The sequence below is a fragment of the Cupressus sempervirens genome, chromosome 3, assembly GCF_028749045.1.
Source record: "Cupressus sempervirens isolate cs-2001-9-10 chromosome 3, ASM2874904v1, whole genome shotgun sequence".
NCBI lineage: Eukaryota > Viridiplantae > Streptophyta > Pinopsida > Cupressales > Cupressaceae > Cupressus > Cupressus sempervirens.
The window spans coordinates 522,143,469-522,165,916 of NC_143120.1; the positions used below are offsets into that span (position 1 = coordinate 522,143,469).

Sequence of the window (22,448 nt, forward strand, 5' to 3'; positions counted from 1 at the left end):
AAACACTTGAAAGATATTGTTTACAATCCATAAGTTATTGGATTCAAAAAAAACAGAAAAACAATAAATAAGATTAGATGTAGCACCCAATCTTAAGCTACCATGAGGATGTCATTAATTTCATCTAACATTTAGAACCATTAACAAAGGACCTAAGCGTACTGAGTAAAAATCCCTAATTAATTAAGACATATTGGGATGAGGCTATTTGGGGCCTGGACAAATTTTACAGTCAAAATGTGCTAGGGTCACAGCTCCATCTAATATCATTGGCAACAAGAAATAGCACCTTTTCACAACTATCTGTGTGCTATTGAGCATTGAATTGAAACTAGCATCTAATAAAGGAGCATACCACCACTACCTTTCTGGACATGACAATTGTCTAATCCAAAAATGACCCAAGGGTGTCATACAAAGAGTTGACAATTCCATTCACTTGCTCATGTGGGAGTATAAAACTACTTATTGCTAATGCCGGTACCATACATTCATCCAAGAAAACCTAAGGTACCAGGTTCTTCACTGTTAAGCCTGGGTCCCGGTCTGGTTCATCCGAAATCCAGATTTGGATCCAGTACCATGTGGATTCAGATGGGGTCTGGCCCACAACCTATGGGTTCAGCCTACCCAACCCAGGGAGAATTTGTAAAGAATTTTGGGACTTGTGGCAGTTTTTTTTTGTATTTTTTAACTTGCTTTTTGGTTTATCCTAATCATATCTTTGACTCTTTAGACTTTTCATGTAATTTACAATACCATGAAATAGATTAATATTAAATAAAAAAGTTAAGTCTCGGGCACATGTCGGGCCAAATGTTATACTGATCAATATTCCTGCAAATTTGTGGTTTGATCATGGATAAATAGAGATATAAAGGGTTTAAATTTAGGATTGTCTCTGTAAATAATAAAAATCAATTACCAATAAGGCAAGAGCCTACAACACAACGGTAAATTGTGAGCCTCTTATCGAAGAGGTCTTGGATTCGAATCTACCCATGCTTAATGAAATAATAATACATAATAATTAATCTTGGCTTCAGCCTCTCTCAAAAAAAAAAAAAAAAATCAATTACCAATAGGTTTGAAATTTTAAATGCTAGAAACGAGATTTACTACCCAAAGCACTATTTTGTCAAAAATTTATGGCAACTTGCATAATGTAAATCTGAAACATTACCTTTATCTGGCATGCAAAACAGCACATGTTTTCATTATCCAGAGTGCATAGTTACTGTTTGCTAACTGGCAGAGTTATTCAATGCTGCTGCATTGTAGAAATTTGTATGGTAAGTTGCAGCTGTTACAGTTTCTAAAATATCTTTTGTGCATTTTCTTGCATCCTTTGTTTGTCATATTTATAGTATCAAAATTGATAAGAATGAGCAGAGTTTGTAAAATAGCCACAATATATTTCCAAGTTTCCAAAATTCGCCTTGCCATTCTTCATTTTAAAAGCTCCTTCTTCAAGCTGCTGATGGCCTTGAGCATTCTTATTGATGAGTACTCGGCATTTTAAGTACTCGACATTTTGTTTATTAGTGGCGATGTGCTGCAAACTCAGAAACCTCAATTCAGTGTCTTCTGCAAACTTTATGGATCATTATCAAACTGACAGTTTCTTTAGATGAATTCCTGGCTTTGAAGTTCTGACAGATGTCTTCTTAGAAGCATAACAGCTGCTGCTGGTTATATGTATATATTTTATATTTTTCAATTTAGAAGAAAAAGTTGTCTTCAGAAATAAGAAGTAATTTGCCTTCAAATCTCATTTGAACTTTAAAATTTGATAGTGTCGAATGTTGAAACCAGGAACCTTGGAAAGTTGGTACACAGTACATCAAGCATCCTTGTTCAGTAAAAGATTTGAGTATTGTTCTGTAGAGAATTCAGATCAAATAGATACAAATTGGAACCACCATGAATTAGGAAAACAAAATAATATAATATAAAACACATTAGATTGGAAAAAACTTTTAGAAGTTTTGATGCAAAAACCATTTTATAAATTTGGAAACATCTCTAATTTTGGCTGAACTCTCCATTTCAATCTCAACTGCAGGACTCCAAAAGCTCATTCCCCAAGGATGAAAACCAGTTTTGGGATTAAAAGTTTCATAGAAATGTTTTGTATTCTCAATTTAATTCAAATAATTATACAAATAGTATGTTAGCACTTCACAAAATGAGACTGTTTCTAATATTGCTTCTCAAAACATAGAAATTTTCTCACTTCTGTTCATACTAGTTCTATAATTTTCCCACTACTCTCCATATAGATCATTGATCTGTCCCAGCCCTCCGGGATGCTCTACATTAAACAGTGGTTTTAAACATTGTGCCCTAGATGGTTAAAGGGTTTAGATTAAACAGTGGTTTTGTAAACTGTGCCCTAAATGATTTTGGCTTTACATTAAACAGTGGTTTTGCGGGTTGTGCCCTTTTGGTCTTAATTTAAGTTAATGGTTGTATGAATCATGATCTAGACGAGTTTCACATGAATTAATTCGTGATTTTAGATACTTCTTATTTGTAATGATGTTTAATAAAGAATTTCATTTAATGATAAGATGTCATTTATGGTTAATCAAGCCTAGTAGATTTAATTATTATTTTTGCACTATGTATATTAATTTACCATAATATAATAGCAAACTGCCCACTGTCATTTGACGAGTGGTTGCAGGACCAACACAAGTTCCCAGAACAAGGGGGGAAGTATCACTGAGAGAGAGGGATGAGGTATGAATATCGACGACAAGGTCTTCAGATACTAGTAAGCCATACTAAACAAGGAATACTGCAACCTGGTAGGCTCGAAGAAGTGTCGTTCATTACCTCTCAGACATAAGGATAGTAAGAACTGACTTGCACCTGACTCGGATAACTTATTTCCTACACTAAAATTTCTAGTATGGTCTCCGTAACCTCTTTGTTTATCCTTGATCAAGTTCACCTTTAACTCAGAATGTGTAGTAGGTATATAAACAAGCAAATATTGTTAGAAATAGGAAATACCGAAGTGGGGGTGAATCCGTATTTCCCAAACTTTTGCCCAATTATGGATATCATTAACAAACTTATAACTTACATAAGAAAGTGAACTGATTATATTGAACGATAAACAAAACCAAAAAGTAACGCAACGCATAACACCATATTTTGTTAACTAGGGAAGCCCTGGCCAAGGGAAAACCTTGGTGGGGATGGTACCCACAAAATGATCCACTAATCAAAAGTATCTTATGAAAGATATTGACCCTATTAGAAGTCTATTACATCCGTATAGTGTCTCAGTCCTTGTTAGAGGACTAGGCCTTGTTAGGAGTTGTCTCAACTCTATTAGGAGTTGATATTACAATTTACAAATGTATGCAAGATGAACCCACTGCTCAAACATGCAATATACATTAAAATTCAGTATACAAAGAATAGATACAAAAACCTCTGCATAATTTGTTGATATCTTCAATATTTGATATTTGCCTTTGCTGCTCTTCACAAAACTTGATCACAATTCACACTGCTCTAATCATACATCAGAATTTGCATCTCAAACATTGCATTATACTCACTTCAAAATGCACTCAACTTCATATTCAAAATCTTTTCCTTTATACCTTATTTCTTTAAACTGTTGGCCTTCATCACATTACACACTTGCCAAAATACAAAATTAGGTCTTGCCCACTTAGGGTTAATATCTAGGATGCCATCCCTAATTAGTTAAGTAATTATTTTGGTAAACAAAATAATACCTTTAACCCAAAATACTCATCTCCTTGTCTTTACTCTGTTTTATCTTTACAAATCTGTCTCTGGAAAAACTATCATAACTTTATCTGTAGTGTCTGTACTATCTTGTGCACATGCATACGTCATCCTTACATATTGTACTTCCTCCAAGTAAGTGTGCACGTGCCAGAAATACCTCTGTGAACTGCGCTGATCAAAACAGTACCTGTGCTAACAGATAAACTTTGTTGTACTTTGACAATTTTCTAAGTCTTCAACCCAAAACTTCATCCTTAAGATGTGCTCCCTCAATTCTGATTATATGTTGCCATTTAAATGGCAACATCATACTGAGTAAACTAGACAAATTGCCAACAAAAATATATGTCTCCACAATGTGAATTTACCTATGTTATTATGTATCCCTGTACAAGTGTTTAAGTGCATGCAAGGTGTTAGCCGTGATTAATCACGTGTATAACAGAACGGAACGTAGGTTAGAATGTGGTGGATATATATAAATGTTTTCTTATATTCATATACCTAACTTTACTATTGGAAGAATTCTAAACTTTGGAAATCATAGTGATGCTAATCTTTTCTTCTCCATGTCTCTACCCCCTTGGTGAGGACATTAGTTCCATTTGAAAACAATCAATTAATTGATTATCTCACCTTGATGTCGGCACCCCATATCTTGTATTATTCTTGGGTGACAACATTAGAATCCGACTTATGTCACCTGATGGGATGATTAATCTAATGGTGGGGGAAAGCATTCAAGCATTATAACATTTAAAACGTGTTAAATTTCAGGGAGAACCATTTAGTTTGGATATTTCTCCTCTCATTTCTGCACAACAAGGGTGATGGTGGATCATAGCACCATGTCTCCCCTTAGACGGCAGAGACAAAAATCATTCTTTTGGGGTGGCAAGAAGAGATGGAGTTTTTATAAACAGCTTTAGGAAACTCTTTTACATATCAATTCAAGATTTTCCTCAGAAGGGTGGACGGAAAACAATAGAAGTGGAATCATTTAGTTTTCTTCATGGGAGATTTTATCCTAGTTTTGATTAGATGTTTCAGGGAGTTAGTATTCTCTGTTATTGCTGGAGTCGCATGGAGGCCAACCCATGTTGAGGATAAGGAAGCTTGAGTAAAGGATAAGAACTGCAGCTTGTAAAGAGCTCGAGTATTCTCAATTAACCTGGGCAAACATTAAACAGGCTATGGCTTGACCAGACTCCTACTTATTTATTCTCAACACTTGCAAGCATGTAATCCTTCTATCACTTCTTTAATTCCAGAATCATTCCTGATATTATAAATGTGCCCTGCAAAGAATCTTGTCGAATAGTATTGTATTTAATTCTTTTAGTTTTTGCTATCAAAGAAGAAAGAAATCTGCAAAGGATCTTGTAGAATGGTGTTGTCTTTAATTCTTGTAGTTTCCGTTATCAAAGAAAGAAAGAAATCTACTATTCTGGTTTTGTGTTAAGACAATCATGAAAGCATCGCTTCTACCTCATAGCCACATATGGATAAACATTTAAGAATAGATCTTACTTCATCTCTTTTTTCCATTTGGTAAAATTGCAGAGTTATGAGTGTAGTTTCCTGCCACTCATTTATCTCAGATTTGCTTAATCTTTATTCTTGGACCAGGAGCTAGATAATCCTCAACATGAATACCAGCCCTCCTTTTCTTCTCAAAACTAAAGATAACAAGTGCTTTTCTTTGGCTACAGCAGAGAATAAACATACAGAAGGATTGAACACTCAAATGATGCTTGAAGTTGAAACACTTACCTTTATCCTAGTTATAAATTTAATTGACCAGTTCACTTACCTAGTAGCATATAAACGTTCAGATCTGTCCTTTCAAATTTTGTAAGGGTGTAGAATAACCAGAGAAAGAACTTTAATGTGTTGTCGATATCTGAAAGAAGTGAAATCCTTGGCCAGGGTGCACTAGTTCAGTGCCAGTTAGCCTTCAGAATTCTAGACACATCTGCAGTCAGGTGTCATACCAGAACAGAAGGAACTGAGGGTATGACTGACTAAGTTGTAGGATTCTTACGCCAGTTTTTCCTAAAAGACTTGTCCTAGATAAACCTCAGCCATTGCAGAGGACCGGGCTCACTTCAAAAAAAAGTGCAAGGGAGGATCAGTAGGGATCCATGGTCGGGCAGATAAACACCCCAATGATACTTTCCCCCCTGTTTGAAGTTAAAGTCAAGATACCATGGCAGCTTTCTTTTCTTTTCTTTGTATTGCTCTGTAAGTTCTCTTTCCCTTTTTCAATGTGTATCAACTATCAATATATTTAATGTTCACATAGTTGAAAATCTTTAAGGCAAACAGATTTACTTTTCAATATTAGAATCTTGCAAAGTTTATTGTTGCTATGTTCGTTAGATTTGCTTTTCAGTATTAGAATCTTGTGACGTTTATTGTTCCTATGTAATTTGTTTTAAATTGTTTATGAAAAATGCAAGCACTTCCATGGCATATAGAATAGTTTCCTTTTCTCAAACTTAATCCAAAATTCCAAAAAAAAACACTAGTCATTGCTCTCTTGTCAAATTTACACATATTAACTGATCCTTCATGATAGTTGCTCCCCAGTTGTCTCAATCACAGATTATGATTTTCAATTCTGAATTCAAAATGGTCCATTTTAAGTATTTCAAGCAGGCAGTCCATGTCTCTACAAAATAGCGTGTATGTGTGTGTGTATAACCATGGAAGAATACAATTACTATTGTCAGCCTTTTGTCAAGACTTCCTCCCAGTCATTGTTTTGAAGTCATTTTCAAGAGACATGAAACTGATGACGGTCCTGTCAAAATGAAATAAGATGTTCAACAAGAGACATCCTTGTCTTATCATAAAAAACTGAAACCCTAGAAATTGCATATTTTCTCCATTGTCCATTTCAAAGACCTTTTTCATCCATGCATTGAAAAGTGTCTTTGGGCCAAACATAAGAAAGATTTATCAATGAGTCAGTGATGACTGATGGGACGCAAAATTGGTCTCACCAAAAGCAATGTTACCCTGACAAGCAAAAAACATCGAAGAGATGTACGGAGACCTATCTTCGAAAGAAAAAACAGCGACTACTTTGGCATTGACAGAGCATTGAACATCTGATGAAGGTAAAAAAATGTTTCACTGAAGAGTGATGTCACACCAAAAAGTGGGATGTCAAGGAGACGTGGAAAGATATGTTGACATCAATGTAACATCACACACCTAACAAAGGAAAAGGGGGCCTCAGCAAAAAGGCATGTCTCATCGAGAACATAGTGGGCACTACTAGTCACAGAAATGGATTATGTCCAAGATGGTCATTGAGGGGTGTTAGAATCTGTTTCTCCAATGAACTAAGGATGCAACATGTGTTATTGAGAGGCGATACCAAATTCTCATCAATAAAACAATAATATCAAAGAAATAGTGATGAATGAAGAAAGCAGAAAGATGTCTCATGATCATCGAAATGTTAAGTCACACCAGAATGGAAGTATTGATAAGACACTCTCCTCTCTCATCAATAAAGGCAAAAGAGCTTACATTCATTGAAGAGACATTAAGGACTGAAGAGAGACATTAAGGACTGAAGAGAGACAAAAGGAGCCTCAACAAAATCGAGAGTGACATCAAAATACTATTTTCTGGAAGACATTGTTATTGTCTTGTCAATGAAATTGAGCTAGGATTGAAAACGATGAAGGGCACTTATTAAAGAAACATCAGATTTTGCCTACACCAAATTGAAGTTATAGCAGGATAACAAGTCATGGTGCAAAGAAAGCCAATCAAGGAGAGACTTCACACATCAGGTTGATTGCTTAAAACTTGTGTATACTTCAATACAATCTTGATAAGTCTCTTTGATCAATCATGAACAAAGGCCAAAAGATGACATAGCAAGGTATACAAGAATTGCGGGGGGAAACATCGTGTTTCTTCAATATGAAAGATGATGAATAAAATAATGTGGCACCAAATAAAAGTAGCAAAGCTCAAGAAAAGTCATGTTGACATAAGATTTCAAATTAAGGCATTTAATGACTCTTCGTATACATTCTAAAGGTTGCACGCACAAAATCTCCCAATTCGATTTAAGGCTATCACTTATGATCTCTATGCATAAGTCACGTAACAAAATTCAAGTGTTACTTACAGAGACCAAAGCATGAAAAATTGGAGCCAAACCGCTCCAATAGACTCAGAATTGTTCACAGAAGCTGCCTCAGGCCTTAGAGGATATAAAGGACAAAGTGCACATAGTGAACAAGATGAAGATCATCACTAGCACACTCTACAAGATGGAATATGTCATATGCACTTGATTACCAGCATAGATACTTACAAAGATCACAATTAGGTTGAGCACTTAGGAGCTGTTAATTTGTTTGTGTTAAGAAGTTGAAAGTTGTTAATACTAGACAAACAATGTAATTAGGATGTGCCATTTCATCAAAAGACATGTCACTTCAAGTATGGTTGTTGATGGATTTATGTTGATATCTGTAAATATGTCATTCCAGGAATATCACATTGAGATGATATATCTACATATGCTTGAGAGCATATTGTGTTCCATAACTAATCCTCCCTAGCTAAGAGGGAGTGTTAAGAATATAGCTACAGTCGGATTGATTTAATCATAAGATACAATGTTGATTATTAATATATGAGTGTAAAATTGCAGAGTATCTTGATTTATATTAACTAATAATGATTAATCATAGAGACATGTCTCCTACTCTTATATTTATAAGAGATTGGGATCTGCATTTGGAACATATCTATAACAATGGCAGTATAATTACATTTGCAGAAACCGATCCATGTTACTCAATACTTTGTTATAAAAGGATGTATTTTTATTTTCAAAGACATCATCAAATAAGACTCTTTGTAACATGCAAGACATTTGATAGATTTTGTAATCTCTATAGTACTTTATATCAGTAATACAAAGTCATTATTATTGTGCACACAATATCAGTGTATGTTTTGAGTTATGGTTCACTTGTTGTATTGTTAAAGTAAACATAATTATCTCAAGTATCTTGTACTCAGTTCTGAACCTGATCTCCAATTCTTTGACTTCCTTATCACAACATTGGCACAAGAGATTCCACATTTCAGAGAGAGGGATTGCATGGTCTTTCTTCTTCTTGGGGAGAGTTTCCCCCACATGGTATTTTAATATTTTTATTTCTTTCAAGTGGGTAAATAGCTTCTTGGGGGTATAAAGTCACCTAATCTGTCGAGACCCATCTATCCACATTTCATACCCATCCAAGCTACACAGATGGTAAGATGTTCGTGAATTATTTTACTTTTGCTTTTAGCTAATTACTTTCTTGCATTATATGCAACTATGATAAGCATTCTTAATTAGGTATATGCATAGGTAGGTTGTACTTACATCATGTGACTTTACTATCCCAGTTTGGAAGAGATGTTGTGAATGTATGCGACTATATCTCATATTGCTTGAAAAATCACAACCCACGGTAGTGTACCCTATATATCCTCACTTGTAGTTCATTTTTTAGCATCTATCTTGGATATCTTTTGCATGTTGCATCATTGAATAGAAGAGAAATAGAATTATTATATCATTTTGATCTACTATTTCTGTGTTTTCCTTTAGCCTCCTAATCTTGGATGACTATCTCCAAAGTCAAATCTTACAGAAACTGGTAAATATATTCATATTTATAGTCTACAAATGGACATATTGAAGATAATAAATATTTTTATGTACAAGCATTCTTCTAAGCCTTACAGAAAATTGACACATAATATAATAAAATAGTAACAAAGTGATTATATATTAGCATTAGTTTTACAAAAGTGCATTGATTACCACATAGCATATCAATTAGTCAAAGAAGGCATTTGATGCTTTATTAAAATTATTCATAGCATCTCAAGCATGATAAAAAAATTCTGTTATTTCCCTTATAAAATTAAAAAAAGACACATTAGCCAGTATTGGCATGGTGTAATGGTTCAGTTGTGTTGCTGTTGCTGTTTCCATCAAGGTTCAAACCCCATTGGCATGCTATTCATGAATGTTTAAAGAAGGATGCGTCCCCCATTTCTAACCTCACTGGTTCATAGCTCTGAGTAAACAGCATTTAACCCTCTTTAAAAAAAAACTGTTTAAAAAAACAAGCCATACATGAAAAACAGTCGAATATGAATTTGGTAATCTTCACAAACATAAAATGGTGGCCAAAATTTTTTTTGAAAAAGAAATAAAATGTTATGTAAGGCAGTTAAATAATTGGATATCAGGTTCAGATGGCAAAAAATGCTTCTCACCCACCTTCATTAATGTGACAACCCTTCTTATGCCACATGATGAGGGATTGAATCTAATGGATAAAACAATTATTCAAAGAAAAATATGCAGGTTACTCATTACAAGAGATAATAATTATTTTCAGTCTAACAAGATATTAAAAATGTCAATTTTTAGGTTCCAATCAAATCCTATTTCTGTTTTCCCAAGACAATCCCAAAAACTGGATTTGAAATCTCTGTGCATGTCATTTAATTCATTGATCAGCCCACACAAGATGGGTCAATATGAACAATTGATAAATTTGGAAATGTTTGGGTAAAAGAACTAACAATCTAATATAACTTGAAATACTTTAGGGTTGATCAATACAACCCTAAGGTAATTCAATATAACAATCGAAATACTTTAGGATTGAACAATTCAACAACATAACTATTTTCAAATTAATACATGCATTTGTTGTTCTACATATGGAGAGGATTCATCATCTACAAGTTCACAACACATAACAACATGATAAAATCATGTCGTATAACCTAGGATACCAATTCGCAGGTCAAATGGCTGGAGGTGGAGGTGAATAGGCACGCAAAGGCGAGGCGAAGCCCTATTGATGCCGCCTAGATACCACCTACAAGCATCCGGATGCATCCAGAAGCCTAAACAAAAACAAAAAAAATGCTTTTTCCACTTAAAGTCCAATTAAAACATGTGCTTTTTAGGCTTATAATAAAAAAAATTGCCAAACCCTAAAACGGCCCTAATAGAGGCCTTTCAACCATTCAACCATCACATTGTTTGCAGTTGGGTTTGCTCTTCTCATTTAGCTTCCATTTTGGCATTTTCAAGGCAACTTGATTATTTTCGAAGAGAAACAATCATAGGGCGAGAGTTGGCTTCCACAAGTTCATTAAAACACTAAGAGGTAAGCATTTTATCCCATTCTTGAGTGTTCCAATGAATTTTTTTAAAGATTCTGATGAATCTTAACAAGTTTGTGAAGAAATTTTTCAAGTTTTTTTCAGTGTTTGTTTAAAGTAATTGAGAAAAAAGTTTGGGTATCTATTTGAATGCTTTTGTATGATTATTTTTTACTTGTATGCTTGATATTCATAGTTTTTTTTATTGATTTAAATTTATTTAATTTCTTATCATAGAAAGAAACTACATTGGATTGTGCAAGAATGGCTGCCACTAGTAGTCAAAGTTCAGTGGGAGGACAAGGTCAAAGTTCAGTGGCAAGGCAAGGAGGGGATAATTTCAAAATTGATTTAGGGTCTCCTCTATGGAGACATACAACAAGAATATCAGAGGTTGCAAATGGTGACTCCTATATTTGGAGTTGTAATTATTGTCAAAGTAACAAAGGAAATCCTTTCAATAGCTCTTATTCTCGGATAAAACTTCATTTCATGGGGCCTGCTGGTAAAGGTTTAGGAATGTGCAAAGGTCCAAATGGGAAGGGGTTGTCTGATGCACAAATAGCTTCATTTGTAAAAGAACAAGAGGTTGTTGATCATTTGGTTAAAAGATCAAAAAGTTATTATCAACCTCCTTCCTCAAAAAAGAACATAATGCAACCATCCACTAAAATGGAACCAATTGTATCTTCCAAAAATCCATTCATACAAGTACCTATACCGGGAGAGGAGGATTAAGTAGAAAATTTTGCAACTACCCAGAAAAGAGGCCCATTGCACTCTGCATTTAAAATGGAGGCAAGAGACCGTGATGATGAAGCCATTGCACATTGCCTCTATGCTAATGGCCTTCGTTTCAACTTGGTAAGATCACCATATTGGAAGGAAATGGTACGAGCCATCAAAGAAGCACCAGATGATTACACAAGTATTGGGTATGAAAAGGTTCATTTCTATAGAGAAAGCACTTCAACCCATTAGAAATTCTTGGAAAACTTCAAGTGTGACAATTGTGTCAGATGGTTGGAAAGATACAAGAATCAGGCCGTTAATTAATGTGATTGCAATGTCCCCCAAAGGGGCAATCTTTCTAAAGGCAATTGATTGTCAAGGGGAGGTGAAAGATTCACAATTCATCTCTATTCTCATTGAGGTCATAGATATGGTGGGTAGTGAGAATGTGGTCCAAGTTGTTACAGACAATGCCAAAAATTGAAAGGGAGTTGGTGCTTTGGTTGAGGGTTGGTATGACCATATTTTTTGTACACCATGCACTATACGCCCTTAACTAGATTATGCAACACATTAGCACTCAAATAGATTGGGTGAAGCAAATATACACAGAGGGAGAGGACATACAAATGTTTGTGACTAACCACATGTCACAATCCATTTGGAGAACATACTCACAATTGAAGTTGTTGAAGGTAAATTTATTTATTTTTTTGCAAATTATTAAATTTCATGGATTTGTAATTTTGTTAATATTTATAATTTTATTGTCAATTGACATATTAATAACTTGCTTAGGTTGTTGAGACTTGTTTTGCATCTCATACTATTGTTATGAGACAGCTTCTCAAGGTGAAAGATGCTTTGAGCCAAATGGTCATTTGTCCTCAATAGGGTGCATGAAAGACTTCAAATACAAAAAGAGTCGTAAAGATTAGGGATATGATATTGGTTGAACATTAGTGGGTTCGTGTGCAATATGTATTGGATATCACCAAGCCCATCATGACTATGCCTCGCTTTGACAATATAGATACACCTTGCTTAGGAGGTGTATGATGGCATGGACACCATGGTTGAGAAGGTAAAACATTCTATACAAGCACATGAGAGTGACCCTACAAAATGTCAAGCCTTGTGCAATAAAGTGGAAGCAATAATTATTCATCATTGGTAGAAGATGAGTACCCCATTGCACCTCCTTGCGTATACTTTATCTTTGAGGTATTATAACAAGGCGGTACTTTCTATGCCAGACAGAATTGCACCATATGTTGATGAAGAGGTTGCTAATGGCTGCTCCAAATCTTTTGCAAGAATCTTCCAAGATGATGCATGCATGAAAGGGTGAGGCTGGAGTTTAGCTTATTTGCTTCCACAGCAAGGCTTACTCCATTTGCAATTAAGCACCAAAATAAAATGGGGGCAATCACATGGTGGTAAATGTATAGTCAGCCACACAAGCATCTACAACATCTTGCAATAAAAATCCTCTCACAAGTAAGTTTTGATTTTTGGTTTTAGATTACAACCTGTATTCTACATTATAGTGTTTAACATCTGTCATATTGTCATTTACTTTTCGTTTGTATGTTTAATTTTTCAATTAATTTTGTGAACACAATGCAAGCTGCAAGTTCTTCTATTGCTGAAAGGAATTGGAGTACATACTCCTATATCCATTCAATGAAGTGCAACCAGTTGGGGTAAAATGAAGTGCAAGTTGAGCACTTGGTCTACATTCATACCAACTTGCGTCTTTTGTCACGTAAGGATGACGAATACATGGATGGGCAGCCAAACTTTGGGATGTACTCCCTGAGTATGCAAACTTGGATGCAACACTTCATTACCTTACTACAATGATGGATGATGGTAATGATGGATGATGTTGATGATAGGTCCATGACACATGGTGCATCTAGCACAAGTGCAACCATTCTTGGTTCAAATGATATGGACCTTGCAGCGGTTGGAGATGAGGAGGATTCAGATTCTTTTGAGAATCCTTATGACTCTAATTAGTGAACATTGAATCATGAACTATATTTTTTATTTTGTAGTTTGGACATGGAGTCTAGAACATGAATATTTGTGCCTATGAAGTTTTAATTTGAGGCTTGAACTATTTAATTGACATTTGAAATATCTTGGATCTTGATCAATGGTGAAGTATCATATGATAGTGATAATATCAAATGATGTATGTTTGTATATTTCTCAATTTCTAACTCTTAAATTCTTGTATTTGTAAGTTTCTTGAATTCTTTGCATATATATTAATACTATATTTATATACTTAGCATATAACTAATCCCAAAGTCACCACCATCATTTGCACCACACCATACCTTACTTCTTAAAATAAGAATGACACAGTTTGTATCCTAAATTTAATTTAAAATCTATTTTATCGATATCAAAAAGAAGTCAACCAAACTATTGAATGACCTAGCTATAAACCATATAGGAGACTACTTGCAATAGGAAAAAGAAAAATAAGAGCAATTTGCTATTTGGAACTAATGAAGCTAGCCCACAAAACCTCTGACATTTCCAAGGGACAGAGACCTTGACATTTCCTACAACATAGCAGTGTATGCCTCATATATCTCCTTTTTATGACTTCAAATTGTAAATTACTATTGGATGACACAATTGTTACCCATTGAAGTGTATCTCTTCATGTAGAATTATCTGCTTCGCATTTCAAAAATATATTCAAATCCATAACTCAAATTTTAGGGTATTCAAAAAACAAAGAGCAATTTAGGAAATAATATGGCGATTCGAACATATTAACTACCTAGCAAGATGTATCTTTGGTAGAGATGCCTTCTAGGATGATTTAGTAATGATCATACTATGGTAATGACTCATAATACTTAATTGGAGATGTGGTACATTGGGTCATTTTTGTCTATATGAAGTCATGCTTGATCAATTCAGATATTTACAGTGTAACACCAGTAATGGGTTACATCGGGATGGAGGGACATAGGGACTAGTTTTCAAGATGGGGGAAAAATGGGCTTCATTTGCGAGACGACGAGGGACGACAGTGAGTGGTGCACAAGGCAAGGAGGGGTGTTGTATGGTATACGTATAGAACTTGAAATGCTAATTATGAAATGATGTTTCAATAGAACATATCAAATTAAAATACTCGAATATATTAAACTAGAACCATTGAACATTCAACATAGTAACAATATTACATACCCGATAGTAACATTCAAAAATAAAAATAAAAATACCCATCCAAGCGGCAGCATGATTGCGGAATGGCGGAGGTGGGGGTACTTGGGTACTTAAGTACCTAGTGCAAGGATGTCTCGGGGACGAGTACTTCGAGGTTTGGGAGGGAGGTGCGATTCTCTGTGTTACACTAGATATTTATATAGGAGCCCCTAAGCTTTCTAATTTGCTGATCTCTATATGAATTTTGTGATTGTAGGAGACATTCTCTAAGAATTATTGAACCATGAGGTAGTTTAGCAAAAAATGCTTTGTTGAATTGTAAGATGAAAAAGATGCACAAATGGATTGAGAGAGACATATTGATCTTTTGGCATTTGATGACTATCCTCTATAGTGATTAAACAATGATTGGAATTTTAAATAAGGAAAGTATATGCTTAAAGTGTCTCTGAAATCCTAATAGAAAGAATTTTCATAACGTTAATTTTTTCCAAATGCAAATTTGTTTCAAGAAGTTTCCTTAATTTTATTATGTTTTCCTAGTTGCATGGTGAGAAGATTCAACAAACACACTTGACTCTAGAGGCTTGTGACCCATGTATGAGACAAACTTACCACCTTTGAAGTATGAGCATGGCCAGAATATGTTAAGGTGCACACTCTTGAGGCACCACGATAAGTTGGCACTGAAATAAATAAATGAATCTTCAACTTCGTAACAATTAATCAGCAGCAACAAGATTTGTTGAAAACAAAGATCTCAACCTACTAAATGGAGAATTAACAACTGCGCATGAGTTGTAGAGCTAAAGAAGCCAAGACAAATTGATAATGAAGCAGCATAAATATGGTTGGCAGGGTACTCATTTGGAGGAGCTCGAGCTAAATGAATCCAGCACTAACAGTTCCAGCAATGAGGAGTTTCATCAGAATTTTTCAGGAATTTCATTGTGTCTGGTTTTTTTAGCATCAACATTTTGGATCACACACAGTGATCCATCATCAAGATGAAGAGCAAGAGAATAGAAAAAATAAATAGTCTCTTCATCCTGATGATGGATCACTGTGTGTGATCCGAAATGTTGATGCTAAAAGAACCAGACACAATCAAATCCCAGAAAAATTCTGATATTACTAATGGATTGTGGAAATCAAATGACACTAATGAGGAGTTTACCACAACCTTCAGGGATGATTATTAAAGGCAATTGTATTTTAATTTTCAATGTAATCATCAGAGGCATTTTAGATATAATAATATATTTATAGTCAACATTTTCAATGGATTGTGTTTGGTAATTTTTATTTATGGTCAATTGTTATTCCTTAAACAAATTTTCTCTACCTAATCTTTGAATTACTATTTTCAAGTTTCTATCATTCCCATCTAAAGAAATTCTAAACATGTAAAGTACTAAGGGCCCGTTTGGTTGCTGGAATATAAATTAAGCATTGGCATTCAGAATGCTGGCTTTGGGATTTTGGAATCTGCAATCCAGATTATGAATAAGGAATTCAATTTGGGACCGTTTGTTTAACCTCCCTCTGATAGCTTCTCTTGGGCCTTATCACCACCTTGAACTCAAACTGTATGAGGCCGAAAGATATAAATCTAGGCTTGCCATTGAAGTTGAGAAAAGAGCAAAGAACAATAATTTCAAGCATTTGGTGAACGTAGCGATGAAGTGCTAGGATGGATGGTGGCTCTGTTAGAATATATAGTCCACTAATATAACTAGGGTGGGGGGTGTGAATCAGTTATCCAACTAATATCACAATTATCAACCTTAAACAAACTTAACCATATGAGTAATATAAACTGAAACCACAACAAGATACTCATACACAATAACACCATATATGTTAACTAGGGAAACCCTTGATCAGAGAGAAAACCCCAATGAGGATGGTAACCACAAGATGATGTACTAATATAAATATTCCTTGTTAGAGGACGGACCCTGTTAGGAGTCTATGAATACATTCAATACATATGAGTCTTTGTTAGGAGACTTCGAATCCTTGTTAGGAGTTGTGGAAGACAGCTGGACCCACTGCTCCTTCTGATCTTGTAACCAAATCACAAATCTCGCATCCAATAATCCCTTGGATCGCTTACACACATTCAATAAGCACTCTACTCCTTTTCACACTTCGCACTTCAATAACGATCACAACACTCATGCTTTCTTTTCAAACAAGGCAAACATCTTTCCTTTATACCATATCTTCATAATAATTCCTTGAGTCGGCCTTGAGGCTTTCCCAATTAATTATAATAAAATAATTAATTAATTACAATTACAATGACAGTCTATACAAAACTTCACATGTGCGATACTAGGGCTTGCGCACTCGCTAACATCATCAGTTGACTGTCCTTTGTCACTGCCTGACTGCACATCTCATCATTACATCTCACATGCGCACTCACTGACATCATTAATTGACTATCCTCTGTCACTGCCTAACTACACATCTCAGATGTAAAATAGCCAACACACACCAGGAACAGCTTTCCCAATACTCTGTCTCTAAACTGCTTCTTTGTAAATCATGTACAACTTTTGTACATCTTCTTCTCAGACTATGCGCACTTGACCACGTCATCAGGACACTATGCCGAACATGCCCGTCACTGCGCATCACCAAACAATCAAACCATTATCCATACCATCAAGATCTCTATCTGCTACTTAGCCAGTCTTTATAGAAACCGTGCTATGTTGACATCAATGACAAACACAATCATGAATGCAACATGTCAATACTCTCCAATGCTCTAGATACTCCCCAAAGTAGTATCATCAACATTCATGCTAACAGGCTTGAGATGTTGTGTTTATTCTGGAGTTCATTGTTTGCTATAAACAAAGTTGGAACCCTGGTTTTCAGCAAGAAAGCCCTTCAGACATTGTTCAAAATCAGAATTGGGCAATATTGAAATAAGGGCAGTTTGATAGTGCAAACCCAAGCCTCAAGTTCAAAAACCAAATCATTCCCTCTTTAACACATGAATCATTTAACACAACACCTCAAATGTCTCTCTGATCGCAAGGTATGTACAAGAAGAAAATGAAAACCTATGCAGAGCAATGAGAGGCGGCAAAAAAACTACCAAAGCACAAATAAGAGACTGTGCAGAGGAACCAGAGGCAACAAAAATAATGACCAAAGCAAAGTGTGTTTAATGTTGGAACATAGCGGGAAACAAGATAGGTCATCCGGACCTCAAATAAATTTCATTTTAATTTTTATATAACGCCCATTTTGGGCAAATTGGAATTAAAACAAGAATTACACCAATTCCACCTATTGAGATGGAATATCAAATCTGAGTTTTCGGGGGTAAACGAGCATACCAGATTCTCATTTTTTCTATATCCAATTCCTATTGTGATACCCAAACAGCATATTAAAATTGTTCTAGAATTCCAAATACTAATTACATTCTAATTCCAGCTACCAAACGGGCCCTAAGGGTATTGCCACCATTCTTTTAAGTACTAAATTTGTTACTCTTAGAAGATATCGTGACGAAGAAAAATCGGATAAAGAGATTATGGGACAAGAGGACCCAATATTATGGTTGAGCAAGCATGGGCCTCATTCACTACAAACCACAGTAGCCAATTGCCTTGTGTTTGAAGCTCCTAATTCTACTGCTGTTCAGAGGAACCTATCTAAATGGTTGATACTCATTTGGAGGAGCTTAACCTAGATGAATCTGGCACTAACAGTTCCAGCAATCAGGAGTTTATGACAACCTTTAGGGATGATGATTAAAGGCATTGACCAATTGTATTCAATTTACAATGTAATCCTCGGTGATTTTTAAAAACAATAATAATAATATAAAGATATTCGACATTTTTAATGAACTGTGTTTGGTAATTAATGATCAATTGTTGTTTCCTTGAACAAATTATTATAACAAAATTTTCAATTGCTATTTTAAATTTTCCCTACCAAACCCATCCCTGGTTCCCAAAACCTGTACGGATGTGTCCCCATCCCACATCCCCAAAAGTCTATGATATTATGGTTTGAAGAATAAAAAACAAAGTATCTTATTTGATTGCACCAACAGATGAATATGCAACCACTTGCTTTTCTTGCCATTGTTGTAAAAGAAAGGTATATATCAAAGTGCATTGTTGCCATAAAGCACCAATCTGAAAAGTTGAACAGAATTAAAGAGTATTAGATTTCATGGCAAATTTAAGAGTAATTAAAGCTTCTTTTTTGTTAAGGCAATGATCGACAGAGTCACTGGAGAAAAGTTGGTGCAATTCAAGAATGCCCTAATCTCTAGACCTGTTACCTTTGGTCCATATTGCTTCCAGAATATCTGAGTCTGATAAGTCATGACTTCTGAAAGGCAAAATCATTTCAAATGAACTAGCTTAGTGATTACAAAATGCTGCACAGTACACTCTCTCACACAAGATTGAATTTGATAAACTGTAAGATAGGAACTGAATGTGAGTTTTTTCCAGTGTTACCCGGGGATGCATTTCCGGCAAAATTTGACTCGTCCCTGTTTCCTGGACGTCCCAGAAACTCAGAGAAACCTTTCCCTTGGCTGTCCCATAAAATTAATGTTTCAGTTTTGAGAATTTGTTTGATTTCCACTCTCTTATGAGCTCTAAAGTTAAATTATTTAAAACAAACATTATATGTTAAAGTTCTATAATTCATGTAAGCATGCTTTAACCATGTTTTTATATGAATATTTAAAATTTCCCTATATTTTAAATTTTCCCTATTTGTATATAGTTGTTCCCACTGCCATCCCCTATCAGCCCCTGCTCCAAGAAAAAAAATATTGTCCCGGAAACCCATTTCCCCATCCCCCGGTCCCCTCGTCTTGGAAACCTAGGGTAACATTGGTTTTTTCAAAATTGAGAACAATAAAGTGAAATTGTTAATACCAATGTAGTTCACACACTTAAATACTAGAAATATAAAGGTGTGAAGCAGAGTAATCCATCTTAAGAAACAGATACTTAGATTTTGCTAATGGGCATTTGTTGTAAGAATCCACAGAGATTGTGCAAATGGAATTCTGAAAGGCATCCCAAGTACTGTTTGGCCAAATCCTTGATCCAAATGTCCAAAGAAATGCCTTGTACTATAAACAGGCTGCATTATATACTACATTTCTGCAGTTTCATATGGTGAAGACATCTTACAATGACATTACTACACTTGGTGCAGTTTCGAATGCACTACATGACAGGATGACATATTGAGAACTTATTGCTTTTCTGCGCAGCTGTACTATAAGTTTATATTATGTGCAATTTTACCAGCACTTGTTAGCACAGGAATGACAATTGAAACTAACAAGTCTTGTATGAGGCTAAGCTAGAGCTAAATTGCATATACACTTATATGCAATCAATAATATGCATGTTACCATTCCAAGAAGAATTTCACAGCAGAGAGACCAAGATTTTAAAGATAACCTTAATAGTGACCTTGTTCTTCACGTGTGTCTCCAGAGCTTCTGCCATAGACTGCACATCAAAAATAATGAAGAAATGGGTTGTTAAAATATAATAAAACAATTTTAACATGTCCTAAAAACAGAAAACAGAGACATATCATAGAGTATGATCGAATATATTGATGCTAAAAATCTACTACACAGTATAAAAACAAGAAACAGATTGCTGCACATAGAGAGTGAATCAATTCTAACATGCACTAAAAATTGAGAGAAGAAACAAAGAAATTGCCGAAACATGAACAATGCAACCATTTTATCGCGCACTTGAAGCAAAGACCAAAGAGATCGCATAGCCGGAGAATAACATCTAATACTGATTCTAAATATTTTAAACGCAGTTTTGAAAGAAGAGACAAACGATTAAAACATAGATGATGCAACAGTTTTTAACATATAGCGGTGTGGGAATAGTGTTTGACACCAAGATTCAAACCCTGCTGGTGTATTATTGGTGAGTGTTGATGCTGGGAATGAGGTCAACAGTTCACAGCTACGAGTCAAAGGCATTTACCCCTCAAAAAAAATTAATATATCTGAAAACAGTGACCTCAGACGTATCACAGAATATGATCAAGATATCGATGCTAAAAACCCACTAAACAGTTAATAATGATCAAAAGATTGCTGAAACATGGGCAATATAACAATTTTAGCATGCACTAAAAACAACAGCCTGTGACATATCGCAGAATATGAGGCAAAACATTAAAGTTAAGAAATCTACTACACAAATTAAACCAAAAGCTCTATCTATTCATCTAGAGACACCTTATCGAACTGCACCAGGACTTGAATGGCGTGTTCAGGAGTGAGAGTGCCGTTTGAAACGAGCTCATCCAATGTTTCCGTGAGACACATGCCAATCGTGGATCTCCGATACAGCTCAAAGGTCGCCATCCGCCTCTGCCAGACAACAAATTTGAACTAGTTGCTCACATTTCTCATCACTCCACCCTACAGAAGATTTAACCTCTACTCTAAATGCACGCCCTGCCGTAATCAAATTATCCAGTCACAGCCATTCAAAGTGCAGAATTGTTACCTGTATCTTTCGTTGGGGTCTGGGCAGACTAATTTGCCGCAAATATAATTTCGAAAATCCTGAAATACAGAAAGCAAGAAAACAAGTAGTACCTGCCCTGCCTGTGACTGTGGGGTATATGTTTCTCAACTCCGGGTATTAAGGATCGGTAAATTTATACTCCGTTTCATGAAAGCTGGATTTTGTCCTCACATCATATTCGTATTTATACCGATGATGGGCTTTATATATTAGGTTTTTCTTTTTCAACCCAGTACAATCCTTTTGAAAATACCGACGTCACGTTTAACATGTGTCTACAGACAAAGGTTTTGAAAAAAAATGAAGTTTGCAAACATCTACGGGGTCAATCACTATGGGATTTATATATAGAAATAATAATAATAATAATAATTGAAGGTCAAAAGATAAGCCTTCCTTTAAGCAAGGGTTTTTTTGTTGTGTATATTGGTTACGAAAATTGCAATTCTTATTACTTCTCTTTCTTCAAACAATTTATTCAAATGATAAGTAGGACATGATTTCCACAGCTAGTCAAATTGTGATGTGAATATCAGGATTTAACTGTGTGATTTTTGAGTCAAACTCAATGACCCATGTTTCATGAGTAGTGATTCAACATGAATCCATCTCTCATGAGAATAAATGGAACACTTAGCACTCATTGGATCTAGGTGATGCTCACAGGGGTGAAGCACCGGGACTTCACCCCTAGATCCCGGTGCTTCACCCCTGTGAGCATCACCTAGATCCAATGAGTGCTAAGTGTTCCATTTATTCTCATGAGAGATGGATTCATGTTGAATCACTACTCATGAAACATGGGTCATTGAGTTTGACTCAAAAATCACACAGTTAAATCCTGATATTCACATCACAATTTATTCAAAGTTCTTGTGTAGCATATAAATGTAATTTGATCTAAATATTCTTGTCAATCAAACATTCTATTATATAATT

General features: G+C 35.2%; 1 protein-coding gene across 2 annotated transcripts in view; it reads right to left on the minus strand.

The window, feature by feature from the left end:
• LOC149567474 (transcription initiation factor IIA gamma chain / TFIIA-gamma (TFIIA-S)) overlaps positions 1–21,823 on the minus strand; it is a 55,866-nt gene extending 34,043 nt beyond the window's left edge. Inside the window, exons 1-3 of one of the 2 annotated variants that reach the window (XM_089820665.1) lie at positions 21,581–21,823; positions 21,215–21,349; positions 20,403–20,453 (exon numbers count right to left, since the gene is read on the minus strand). In XM_089820665.1, the coding sequence (XP_089676791.1) occupies positions 20,403–20,453; positions 21,215–21,343 (180 nt within the window). In that variant the 5' untranslated portion in view covers positions 21,344–21,349; positions 21,581–21,823. Of the gene's footprint in view, positions 1–20,402; positions 20,454–21,214; positions 21,350–21,488 lie in introns of both variants that reach the window. The other variant, XM_089820663.1, reaches the window with a different exon arrangement.
• Between the last annotated feature and the right edge of the window lie 625 nt (positions 21,824–22,448).